Below are 14,006 nucleotides of genomic sequence, written 5' to 3'. Positions count from 1 at the left end.
TTGCTTTAAAACGGGACATTAATATAACTAAACTAAATTCTTCTTGTCTTAAGATGATGTCATTCATCAATCGAGAAAAACTGCCTTTTAAATACTGATCAACTCTGGATTTATGATGGAGAGAGTGTGATGACCGCTACAAAAAAAATTCGTTACTCTGTTATTACTACTTAATTGAGTGCTGAAAACGAGATACTTCACTGTTTTCTAAATGATAATAATATGGAAGAATAAAAAAAAGAACAAATTCAAATTGCAATATTTTATTCATGGCATTTTTACCAGCTATAATCGCTACAACAGGATGCACAAATATGAATCCAGAGAGTAAATAAATGGAGTTTATACAAGAGATGAGAACATTTGGAAGCTTTCATATATCCCTTGACCCGCATTTATCATCATGAGCTAGTATTTCTTTTAAATCGAAAATGTGAGGTTTCCCACCCGGCGGGACAGATAAGATGATCGCAACCTGAAAAAGAGTGTTATTTAACTGAAAGCATGGAAAAAATTAGTAAATTAATTCATAGATAATAAATGTTAGGCAAGTTAAATGTGGATCTTGCCCAAAAAGTGTCATTTTTAATTTTAACCAATAAAAATGTTTTTAGTACACAATTTTTATTAGTGTATTAAAAAGATAGAAAATAATATTTTATCATAAAGCTAGAGATATAGTAAAATTAGCAAAACTCAATAAATACTGAGCAAATATTCGCAGATAGGAATTTTAATCAACTTCATATATAATTCGCTAATTTTTAATGAATGTTTATAAGCTAAGTATTAGTATTAAAAATTCTTATATTATAGGAATATAGCATAACCAGTTAAACTAATAATTAATATTATGATATATTTATTACTAGCCGCCTTTGGCGACCAGCTGGTTCGCCAATCTTAATGTTTGTTTAAATTTTAATAATTAAATATTTTAAACAATTCCTACTTTAATAGCTTCTTCATCAAAATATTTTAAAACTTCAAATTTTGATAGTCATATAATTCACTCATAATATTATAAAGGACTTCAGTCATAACATAATATGTATTTCTCTAATTTTCTGTTGCCTCCCGTAGAATTTATGCTTTAAATTAAAGTGGAAAGAATTAATCTGCAATTAATATAATAATATTTTTTACTGAAACAAAATATTTTTTTTATAATATGATTACTGATAACAGAGTCACTGAGCGTTTAAACTTTATGGGGACTAAAGAATATCTTTCTTAATTTATGTAATATGTCAAGAATTTGCCAGCAAAATTTTCTCAGATTCATCATGAACAGATCTATTAATTAACAATGTTTAATTTTAAATGCATCAAACACTAAGAAAATAAAATGGATCGTTTAAAATAATCGGTCGAAAACAGGTTTTAAAAAACTACTTAAAAAACGATGTACTTAAAACTATAAGCATATACAAAAAATATATAACTAACATAAATACAATTTAATTACAAAAGCATGCAACAAACCTAAAAATAATTTAAATCAAGAATCATCCGTTGATAATATTGTCAACAATCAGAACACAACGCGCATGCGTGTATTTTCAACGCCAGTTGCGGTAACGCAAAAGCGTGAATTTTTCTACTCCAATTGGGGTAACGCTATGCAGATTAGACATTTTTAATTTCCTTTATACTGTGTTATTTTAATTCAAAAGTACTTCAGAATGAATCTGAAAGATCGATTAATTAACAATGTTTAATTTTAAATGCATAAAACATTAAGAAAATAAACAGAATCGTTTGAAATAATCGGCCGAAAAATGTTAACCCTAGCCTCATTACTGTTGGGAAAAAAAAGTGAATTCTTACTCATTTGGCACTGGGGAAAATGGAAGATTTTTTGGCGGGAAAGTTAATTTTTAATTAAAATTCTAATTCAAAATTAAAAAAAAAAGGGACTCCAGGTGCACATTTCCGACCTCTAAGTTATACAAGAACCAAATTTGGTAGCTGTAGGTCAAATGGTCTGGCCTGTAGAGCGCCAACACACACACATTGAGCTTTATATAAGTATAGATAAGTTATCAGTGATATTTTATTTTGTATAAAAAAGATTTTTAACATCTCAGTGTAAACGCCCATTGTAGTTTTTGTACTTTGTTATTAATGGAATTTGTAATTTTTACAAATTTATATATTTGGCAACAAGGGTAATAATAACAATTTTAAATCCAATTACCTGTGGCTACCTCCGCTAAATGGCTGTAAGTAGTTGGCTAATTTGCCTTATCAGAAATAGGTCACTGGTATCACTGTTTACAGCTTTAAAAATCTCTGAAACTATAAAGTTGCGAATACCATGAAGTGATTCCGTTTCCTTTGGAATCAAATGACGAATGAAGGCCATTAATTTTGGTAGAAAATCTCCTAGCCCCTCTGGCCAAAATTATGTCATGAGTTGCCATTGAATTAGTCCAAAGATTATAGTTATAGAAAAACTCATCTAAACCCTCAACAAAGCATGTATAACTACTATTATTCTACGAACTACATTTCGTTAGAAACAAGCAATATACTGGTTGCCATATAAACGTTTTAAGCTAGTCCAGAATTGTATCAGTTTTAATTAAAATTTGCTGCTATTAAGATTTCAGCCCTTGTACTTCATTTCTTATTTATTTTCGAAGCTCGAAATCGTGGCAAAATTGTATCATCTGTGAAAAGGATAGAAAGTGAAAAAAATGAAGGCCTGTGACTATGTTTGGAATAAATTTTTTTAAATAATTTTTTTTTTGTTGCAAAAAAAAAAAAAGGATTAAATTACATGTATGAAAAATATATTAGCTAAAAGCTTTAAGTGTTAAGAAATAATATGCATCTCTGTCTAGTCTTTAAATACTAGGATTTGTCGATAAAAAACATAGGATTTTAATTTTTTTATGCATTTTGAAGCATTGAAACAACAGTAAAATCTTTTGGATTGAACAGTTACTTTACAGTTTAGAAACTGTAGATTACATTAAGAAATTAATATAATCTGCATTTGAATAAAAAATACTAAATAGATTTTAATTTTTAGAGATTTTTTTGTTATAATATTATACCAAAAAAATAATTTAAAGTTGTAAAATGGTACTAAAACAGATTATGCAAATATGAAAATGCCGTTATTTACGTACGAAAATGAATTTATCGAAAAACAGCAATTCAAATGATTTTATAAAGAAAACTGCAGAAAATCAGTGTATTGAATGAACTATCAACTACCTTAAGAAACCATAGTTTGAAGAATAGAATTGAAATACGAACCAGTATTTAAATAGAGATACAAAATAGGTACTTTGTTACTTACTTTAGTATTTGAATTCCAACCGAGGCTGATTTCGTAAGAAAGAAAATCTATTGATGTTTTAAGTTGCTTTGAGATAATTTTATTAGAAGTAGTTATTTCTATTTCAAAAGAAGCCTCAATTATATCTGTTTTTGCAGCTTTTGATGCACTCTTCCGGTAGATTATTTTTAAGCAGAATCCGCTTGTAGAAGGCTTGATTTCCTTTTTAAATGTTCTATTTGTCGTTTGTCCACCTTTGAGTTCTATGGAGTCATAACTGCCTGTTAAATGAAAAAAAAAATTTAGTTCGTAGTATTCTGGCATACCTAATTTATTTATCTTATTTGATGTTGAAGTAAAGCATCATAAAATTCTCATTTTAAGAGGCATTGCTGTGCCAAGTGCAGCAAATGAGCCATTACAGTTTTTTTTTTTTTTCCGAAAATAAAAACTAAACCCAGTGGCACGACAGCCCATGTGGGCCAAGGGCTACAGTGCTCATATCTGCTTTCTTAACCGAGGACTTTGGGACTAACGTGGAACTCCCATTGTTTAGTACCCAAGCATGCTTAGTCCTCAGTTTATCGACTCACTGAAGGGATGAATGGCCGAGTCGACCTTGCCCAGCCCGAGGATCGAACCTCGGACCTGCGCGCTGGGAGCGCGACTACGCTACCGGGCTTCTTTTTTCGAGAATCACTAAAGAAATTTTTTTAGAACTTGTGAAGGAGCACAATTACAGTTAAAAAAACAATTACAGTAAGTTAACGGCCAACGAACAATTTGGATTGCGATTATATCGCATTTCAAATAGATTCTCGTATGATTTTCAATTCAGATTACAATTATTCAAAGACAATTAGAGTGACAAATATGTATTTTATCACAAGAGCAGGTTAATTCAAAATTCTGAAAACTATTAGAAAAGACAGCAAACGCAAAGAGAAGCTAGAATCATGCAGAAAATATATCAATAAAAATATGACCAAATGAGCCAGAGGATGCACAATGGAGCAAAAGTGGTAAGTCAAAAATGGTTAAAAACTTTTTTTCCATACTCATACTTTAATAGTACTTTTCAATTATAATATAATCTAACCTCACTACAACATTTCAAATCTTTTCCCATTCGCAGTGATGGCGCATTTTTGGTGAATTTCTACAATTAGAGGACCGATGGGGGTTCTTGCAAGAAAATACACATCTGCTATATCTGCATTGTATATAAGCTGAACTATAAATGTCTAACTCGAAACCTATCTATAGAGCTGCCGATTGAGGACTTCTAACTCATCCGGTTAGCGTTTCCGGTCATACTTTTCTTTTTATTATTTTTTGTTCTTTATCTTCCCTCAATAGCCTCGGTGACAAGGAGAAATATAGACGCCTAATGTTCTAGTTTTTGGGAACTCTACTGTTGCCAAACATTAGCGCGTTTACATCAGTTTTTTAAATGCCATAACGAGCATGAAAAACATGTTATGTCCCGGGCACCATCTATCTTCGCCACTATTTCTGAAATAATATCATATCTCAAAGGGCGGATTCTTTCTACCGGTAAGTAGAATGTGCTCGACTATGAAGTCTCGTCTAAGACCAAGAAAGTTCTTTTGCTGATTAAATATCATTTTTTTAATTATATTTCAACTAATTGCTTTGGAAAAATAATGAGAGTTGAATCGTGTTGTTACATATGAACGCCTTTGAACTCATTTTCTACAAATGTAATATTTGAAATGCATATAATTTTTCATTGTTGTTTGTAAAAATGGGATTCTATTTATTGGGTCTAGTATATTGTATGCATATTTAAAATACTTTTAAGTATAAGATTAAATAAATGCATATTTGTTATATATTTTCTCAATGTATGAAGAATTTTATCTTAATAACTCTTTTTTTATTATTATTATTTAAGTCCTTCTAAGTGATTAAAATGATAATGTGTCACATTTTTTTTTACTACAAACTTTTGAAGTATTTTTATAAAATTTGTTTTCTAAATATTTTTACAGCATATCTTTATAATACGTATTAGATCAAAAATTAAGAGAAATTTCAATGGTTTTGGTGAGAACTTCTGAAAACATGATCACCCAAAGATAATTTTTCTATCATACTGAAATTCTACGAAAAATTTTTCAATGATTTAAATTTAATTGTACAATTTTTCTGTAATTTTAATATTAGAAAATGGTTTTAGGTATGATTTGCTACAGTTATTCTCCCTACTGAAATTTATCAGAGCTTCATTTTTTCTTCAAATCTTCAAATCTTTTGTTTTTTTCATATATTTAAATTTTGATTTGTATAATTTTAAGCAATTGTTAATTTTTATTTTAGGATAATATTTGTCATGTGATATTTATTAAATGTATTCGAATTATTTAAAAAATATTATAAGTCATAAAACTACAAATATTTTTAACTATACTTTTTTTAAGAAAATAACAATTTCTATTACTTTAAGTCATATCGATAGCTATTAATATGTGTTATATTTTTATGTTCCATTGCTAAACCCTTTTCCTGCTAGTTTGTTACCGTTTAAATTTTTTAATCATCAATCAGAAATAAATGCTTTTTCAAAATTGGAAGAAGCATTTATTTCCTTAAATTTTGCACCTAGACGTTGTACGTTTCAAAATTTCAATAAATGAAAAATAAAATTGTATGAATATACTTCGAAATCTGTGAAAGTTCATAGTAAAAAGTCTGAAAAATTAATTTTTCATACGGCCTCCATAGTGTCAAAGTGTTAGATTATAAAATATTTTTTACACATTCCTCTGTGCATTCACGAAATTTTCAAGCTTCAATATATAAAATTTATAAAGATAAAAGGCAAATTTATTGACTTAGACCACTTTTTCATATATTTGACTGGTGTTTGAATAATTCTTTCACTGTTCGTTTCAAGAGCAAAACACGTATCAGTATAGTCTGTCAAAAGTACGGAATCTTTTTAACAGCCTAATGCAGATTTGTAATAATCATATTAGGTTTTAAATATTACATTAATAATACATTAATTGAAGTGTTTACAAAATTCGTCCAGAATGAACATTCTTCATACTTGTACAAATTTGCATTATTTTGAAAATACCTGCATACACGGATATTTACAGTTATATGCAGTATAAATCATCAGAACTTCTAAATGTACACACTGTTAAAACAAATAGTATTTTAGGAGAATTTATATCACGCATATAACTACGAGAATATATATATTTTTTTCTTTTTAAAGAAATTGGAATTGTTCTACTTCCTGATATTAATGTTCGATTTCTTAAATTCCGTTTTCTTCTTTATTAAGTTGAAGCTGCAATTGTCGACCAATCAAAGAGTAAACAACATTATGAGTGAGTAGCAAATTCCTTTCAAGTCCAGAATATTGAAAAATATTCCACAAATATTCTCTTATGAGAGTTTTTATGTATTGAATAAATGTTCATTAAATTTTTTTTCATCTAAATTTATGTAATTAGTTATTTTCATAATGTAACTATTTATTTACCTAAAGATTCTTTTAAATATAGAAATAAAAGTATCTATGCAAATTTTGTAGAAAGAAGAGTGGAACTTCGCATGTACATAAATGAAATTTCATATGTATATAAAAATGTACTTCGTATATACATGCAAGATGACCAATCTAATAATTGACACTTTTTTTACTATAAACGTTGTATAAAAATTTAATTTTTTACATTTTTTTTATTATTAATTATTTCAGAAGTCAAAGTATTTTATACATTTTCCCACCTTATTTAGCTTCAACTGTGTAAAAGGAAATGTATTTCAAATTGCAATATTTAGAAAAATGAACTCATGTTTTTGTTCCCAGAGACACCATGTTAATTAAAGTCTTGTACTCAACATAATCTTTTAAATTTCAATTCACTTCAAAATAAAGTGAATTAAAATTGAAATTATATTTCACAATACGAGCACGTTTGTAAATTAGATATCATGACGATGTTTATTCTTTAAGTCAACAGTGTACTTCACTGGAATCGGCATTGTTTATAATGTCATAACTAATTCCAATAGTTTTGAACGTGAAGCTGTTCAAAATACATAAGACCATGGGAACGGTTTCAATCGGATTTCTACTGACCACAGATGCTCAAATACGACTTTTGGGTAGGACGAAACCACGAACCAAGGAGGAAAAAGGTTTTAGATAAATCTAAATCTAGATTAGAGCGCGTTGGATCTAAGCAAAATTGGATAAATGGTAGGAGTTTTATAATAATTTAAGCTATAATGCCCAACCAAGATTTTCCACAGAGCTTGTAAGGATTTATAAAATAATAAACGTTTCAAAAACATTCATCTGACAATACTTATCATACATTTTTATATTTTTCAGATTTACTGATTAAAAAAGTTTATTCTAGAACAAGTAAAATTGTAAAAAATATTCTACAAACCTGCGAATGTATCTTTATGTTTCCAAGATTTAATTCCAGTCACTTCCGAAGCGCAGTCTTTGGTTTTAGGCTCAAAATCGCAGAAGAAAAGTAGGTCATCTATTTTTCTTAGATAAATTGGGGTTTTCTTAGACTTTTTCATTTCTAAAAACAAATTGTTTGCACTTAAATGAAATCAGCTTATTAAGACGTGATACATTAAACGCGACTTTTTATAAACTCCAATATTACACTATCCGATAAATGAACTTTGTATATTTAAGTGGTGGTTTAAAATTTATAGCTAAATTTAAAACTTAGGACTTTTTTTTTAAATATGTAGAAGTTTTACAAATTTATTTCTGCTGCGGATAGTTATCACAAAACAAAAGTGTAAATAAGCAATATCCATGAACAGAACATCTAAATAGAACACAAAATCTTTTTCCTATGAAAAACATATTACTCCTCAAAAAATTGAATACATTAGATATAAGTTAAGGGGTAAATTTTTGTACTATTTTTTGTGGGATCAATCATCAAAATTATTTTCATAAATTCTTACATTAAATAATAATTTACTGGAAATTGTTTTCTAAATTTGTTTAAATAAATTGGAATTATCAATAAGCAATATATTCTTGACAAATCAGAATTTTACAAATTATATATTTATTTAAAAAGTAATCCAAATTCTTAACTATCTGACAGATTATATTGCAGCTACCATGTATTGTTGTATTACTTTTGAATTAGGAATAAAAATATCAAAAAATATTTAAGATCTAGAAGTAGCTTAAAATTCCGAAAAGCTCATTCCCGATTATATAAAAGGTGACATTTTTTAAATCTATTCCTAAACTAGATATGATTTAAATACGAATTACTCCGAATATGCGCAGTGCCTCATACCAGATTGTGCCACATGGTTAAATTAGCAAAATGTTTGTAATTAAAAATTTTGGTCAACACTTTTAGGCTCTCTAATGATTCCATTGTTGCGAACGAAATATAGAATACTTCAATTTTGGAATAATTTCCTAATGCCTTGAATTTCTCAATGCATAGCCTATTATCTAATAGAAGAAACTTATTTCTAGATAAATCTAAAAGTAACTATTTAGGTAATAGTTCCAAGAACAAATGAAATTTTAGAATTCTGGTATCGAATAATCTAAAATAGGAAAAATATTAAACTTAACTAAACACATACGAAAACTAAATCTTCTTACTACATAATCCAGGATATTTCATTTTTTTCCCACAAGATCTTCCGCAACAACTATTGGTTGGACAAGCCGAGCATGGTGCTCCTTCCTTATATAAAGGTTCATTTATAACATTTCCTCTGAAAAACATCACGATTTAATGAGAAAAATGATAACTCGATCTCAGTAAAGAAATTTATCATAATGCAGTTCTTTTATTCAAAATGAGTAATTGCATCTATACATAAATCGTGTTTACATCTTAGCAAACAATTTTAATAACTTTATGTGTGTATTTGCAATAAAATTTTAATTACTTAGATCTTTAGAAATTTTTTCATGAATTTTGTATATAATTAAATTGTAGAATCGCTTTATATTCCAATTTTTGTCCTGTTTTTAATATTATATTTTGCTGATACTATATTTATTTATTATATTGTATTTTAATGTATTATAAGTAATAATTTGAATTGATCTTGCGTAGGTTGGTTATACGTATATGTATTACGAACGATCTTAAATGAATTAGTGAACACGCATTCTATACCTGTGTGACGTATACATTTGTATAGACTCACGTATTAAAATATACTCCCTTTTATTTAATCTTTTAATGCATAAAAGTCATAGATATTCTATAATCAATATAAAATTAAATAAAAAAATTTCGAGTAAATAATTTCTATTTTATAAGAGATATTCCTGCTTAACTGACACTGAAATTTTGGCAAAAAAGTTATTTAATGCTGATAATGTTATTTATTCATCTTTATTAATTTCTACCATTCTTATGACAATCATCTAAACCGGACCAGCTGAGCCGAATATATCAGCTATTATACACAGGCAAACAAATAACCTTTTTTTCGCCTGTTACTGATTTACGAAAGAGAGCATGAATATAGAAGCGTATTAGATAATGGATGTGTATGAATATATTGTAAAAAATATTAATATAAAATTCTTGTTGTTTCTAATGGCACTTGCCATGGACAAGCCCGCTGTTACGAAGACAGAGATTTTAAGCCGGAACGGGAGCGTCTCTTGTTTTTATAGTGCCGTCATCTAGGGTCAAGAGAACGACTTAGCACACACACGTCACACCCCTTTTTACGGGGCGGACTTCATTCGCGCATTTTATTCACAGACCGTAATTGAGACCTGAATCAGAGAACGATCACCCCTGATACCAGTGGTATTACTCTCGACATGGAGGACTTTATGACCACGACAGATTTACATGTGCGTCAGCCACCAAAAACGCGGGGAATCTTCGGCCGACTCGCAACCTAAGGGACGCGAATCCACCGCTCTACAAACCAGGCTATCCCGACCCTATAAAACTCTTTCCTAGCACATCTCTAATAAGTAAATAATTGTTAATATTCACGATCACATGGTTAAATCAATATCAACTAGGTTTTAATTAATTAAAGATTAGACGTTGGAGATTGTGAGATTGGGTACTCCATCTAAAACACCTCATCACTGGTGTTCCATTACTTCTTTAAGTTGGTTGGAAAGTTTTTGCTCACTCTTTAATTTGCATAGATGTGGGCTGTTTTTGGAATTGATATCTCGTTTTGATGTCTGAATAGGATTTTATTATAATAGATTCCATTATTTTGACCAGTAGCAGATGGTGAGAACAATAGAAGACTAGATCTTCTTTTTTCAACTTTTACGATGCAATGGAAGAATGTCCGGTCATTTATTTTGTTTTAATTAAATGTAAGAGCTCCATTCATGGTAGACCGTTGAGTGGATTTCTCGTCTCGTATGTCTTTGCTATCAGACGGGATGGATCCCATTTGAAAAAAAACATGATACATTTGCAGTTCATAGTTACAAGTTATACAAAATGATGCATTTGCAGTTCATAGTTACCAACTGTGGTCATAGCCATAAGCATCTATGCATGCAAAATGCCCCAAAGTGTAATTTAATTTATTTTCTTAAATATTTCAATCAGATAAAAGTTTCGAATAGCACAATTTCGTTAAATTAAACGGGTAATTAATTATATAAAAGCAAGTTCACTTTAAAAAAGTCGTTCAAAATTATTTACTGAAAAAGTTTTAATTAGTAAAATATTTTTCTTAACTCATCTACAAGTATGGAAAATTTGGTGATTACATCAGTTATATTTGACGAGATATGTAAAGGCCAAATTTTTCTTAAATCAGTTTTTCATGTTTCAGATTAGTGTTTGTGAGAATTTTTTTGCTGGTTTCAGGAATAAAACATGCATTACAACAAATTATTAAAAAAACAGAATAAAAAAATGATGATGCATTTATTAACTCTTATTAAATTTTAAAAATGGTCAAATAGTGCAATAATGGAAGTATTTAAATATATTGTTCAGTATGAACATCTTCAAAATCTATACAAAACTGCAACTTCTCACAATAATTACGCACACAGTTCATCCATTTAACATCAAGACAGGCTTCTTGAATTTTTTGACAAAGATTTGCTGCTTTCTAGGTAAAGCATATTATACACAGAAAAAAAATATAAAAACCCAAAATAAATAAATAAATAAAAATCAAAGGCTTCGATTGAGGTGATCAGCAAGTCTTTCTAAAGCAATCTATTTGTTTGAATATTCAGCATTCTACCATCATCCTATAGTTAAAGTGAAGTGAAGAGGATCATTAACTAATTGCAACCACACATATAGAAGTATTGTAAAGCAATTCGGCCACTAATTTAACATGATGTCATTGAAAACGAGTTGAATATGCCAATTAATATTCTGCATTCTGATGCAAAAAATCGGATCAACAAGCGAACTTCTGAAAATTCCACACCACATATTACTAGAAATTTGCCATTGATGATGGACCTCTTGTGCAAAGAATACATTTTACAGGCTCCAAAAGTGATTGTTTTGTTAATTAATGTTGGCATTCATTTTGAAATTAATTGATTGCGCGACATTTGTCTGTCCTATATTTTCCAAAAATAGAGGGATATGATTCTATTCGAATAAGAACCAAATTGCAAAATTCTTGACATCAATCATGATCTGATTGTAGCAGTTCATGAAGACCATGTAGAATTTTATGAATGCCAGTTGTTACACTGAAATCTGTGCCAAATTTTTTTGGATTATTGGGTTTCAATATGATTATCATGAGTGTATTTAAAAATAAATTAAAATATCAATTTCTATAACACTTAAGGAAAATAAAGATATTGTAGTTTGCAATTGCTGACAAACGGGTCCAACAAACGACCAACAACGGTTGCCGACAAACGGGTTTCCAAGAAGAATACCGGTAATTGGGAAATCATGTTTGTAACTTCTGCAGTTTGGTCAGCATTACTAAACATTCTAAAAGATTCCACGTTGTGGAAATACATTCTTTCTTTAGGAAAATTTATTTCAAACACACAATTGTGAAAATCAAATTTTATGTACTTGTTCAATATTGCACTACTTTTCTGCGATGCAAAATCAAGTTTCAAACAATAGTCATTGTATAATGATCTTTATACAATAGTTATTGTATAAGATTCTTTGATTCTGCCAATAAATATAAAAAACAATATATCAATAAATCACCTCTAAATATTGAACTAAATGTTCACTTTTATGAAGGTGAGGGTTAATATTTTGAATTCGCTTAAAATACTAAAATGCCTTCATAATTATATTTTTACATAAAAAAAAAATTTTTAAACAACTATTTTTTTAATATTTTGACCGTGTGATGACACTTTAAAATAAGAATATAATTTTAAGCATATAATACTCACGCAGGTCCATAATTGCAAGCATAAAATTTATAATACACATTTTGTTCTTTGTAGACTGTGTACCCACATCCGATTCTCCATGATCTAGACCATATTATCTGAAAAAGGTATATAAAATCAAGAAGAAATAAAAAATCGAAGAAAAGAGACTCTTTAAGATTCGATTCAAAATCAGTTTTATTTTTAAAAGAGGTGAAAATATACTTGGATTGTGATAAAGAAGCTCCTAAATTTCTCGAGCTCCTAAATTTACAATGGGTAGGAAAACAAAACTGAATTTTAGCAACCAATAACGAATAGTTCACATCTGGTGTGAACATAACATAGCATGTTCTTTCCTGTAGTGAAAAGAAACCGTAAATGATTGTGAAAATTTCAGATTTTCTTTTTTCTATTGCAAAATTTGGAAAACTATGATAGACGATTTTGCTTGTTAAACAACGATTTGATGTACTGAAGTCAACATTAAAGTTTTCTTAAAAACTTGAACGATATTTTCTTTTCTCATGCATAGTGTTATCAGAATCTAAATGCAATTATCTCAATTTTATTAATAGATAATATCATGCACATACTGTCTTTGCCCTGATTGTTCTTTAACTATTCTGTTTTATCATGAAAATATTGCTGATCTGATGATAAGTTTCGAAATACATTACAAATTGAGAGTTGGAAATTTTTTATTGATCCCCATGAAAGAAGTCAGAAAGTGGTGCTGTTATAAAATGGAGATATCGCCAAAATTCTTTAATCCTTGTGCATCTTCTATTTTATCTCTAAAGTCGCCAAATTCGTCGTCTGTGCTTGTAGGGCATACAGATCATTTGAAAAAGTGCTATGAAAACCTTGATTTGATCTTCAATGAATTGTCAGTTTCAATTACAAAATTCTACAAATCATGGTAATCTGAAGGTGATTTTTATATTGATAAAAATAGAGAGGTTGCATAACATTGCTCTTTTTCTATAAATTTTGGTAATCTGAAAGTCATTTTAATATTGATAAAAAAATAGAGAGACTGAACAACATTGCACCTTTTATACAAATTGAAGTAATCTGAAGGTGCTTTTAATGTTGATAAAAAACAGAGAGGCTGAACAACATTGCTCCTTTTATACAAATTTTAGTAATCTGAAGGTGCTTTTAATGTTGACAAAAAATAGAGAGGCTGAACAACATTGCTCCTTTTATACAAATTGTAGTAATCTGAAGGTGCCTTTAATGTTGATAAAAAACAGAGAGGCTGAACAACATTGCTCCTTTTATACAAATTGTAGTAATCTGAAGGTGCTTTTAATGTTGATAAAAAATAGAGAG

General features: G+C 28.9%; 2 protein-coding genes across 2 annotated transcripts in view; one reads left to right on the top strand and one right to left on the bottom strand.

Moving 5' to 3' along the window:
- Nucleotides 1-277: 277 nt before the first annotated feature.
- The window catches only part of LOC129974301 (CRISP/Allergen/PR-1-like), a 23,452-nt gene continuing 9,723 nt past the window's right edge, over nt 278-14,006 (bottom strand). The window contains exons 5-9 of the mRNA XM_056087545.1: nt 12,690-12,787; nt 8,943-9,058; nt 7,732-7,875; nt 3,314-3,573; nt 278-475 (exon numbers count right to left, since the gene is read on the bottom strand). Of these exons, the coding sequence (XP_055943520.1) occupies nt 374-475; nt 3,314-3,573; nt 7,732-7,875; nt 8,943-9,058; nt 12,690-12,787 (720 nt within the window). The 3' untranslated portion in view covers nt 278-373. The remainder of the gene's footprint in view (nt 476-3,313; nt 3,574-7,731; nt 7,876-8,942; nt 9,059-12,689; nt 12,788-14,006) is intronic.
- Nucleotides 4,672-14,006, top strand: part of LOC129974318 (uncharacterized) — a 25,431-nt gene continuing 16,096 nt past the window's right edge. The window contains exon 1 of the mRNA XM_056087546.1: nt 4,672-4,849. Within this exon, the coding sequence (XP_055943521.1) occupies nt 4,774-4,849 (76 nt within the window). The 5' untranslated portion in view covers nt 4,672-4,773. The remainder of the gene's footprint in view (nt 4,850-14,006) is intronic.

This window comes from Argiope bruennichi, chromosome 1 (assembly GCF_947563725.1).
Source record: "Argiope bruennichi chromosome 1, qqArgBrue1.1, whole genome shotgun sequence".
Lineage (NCBI taxonomy): Eukaryota > Metazoa > Arthropoda > Arachnida > Araneae > Araneidae > Argiope > Argiope bruennichi.
The sequence above is the reverse complement of the archived record's forward strand: the minus strand, read 5'-3'. Positions and strand labels throughout refer to the sequence as shown.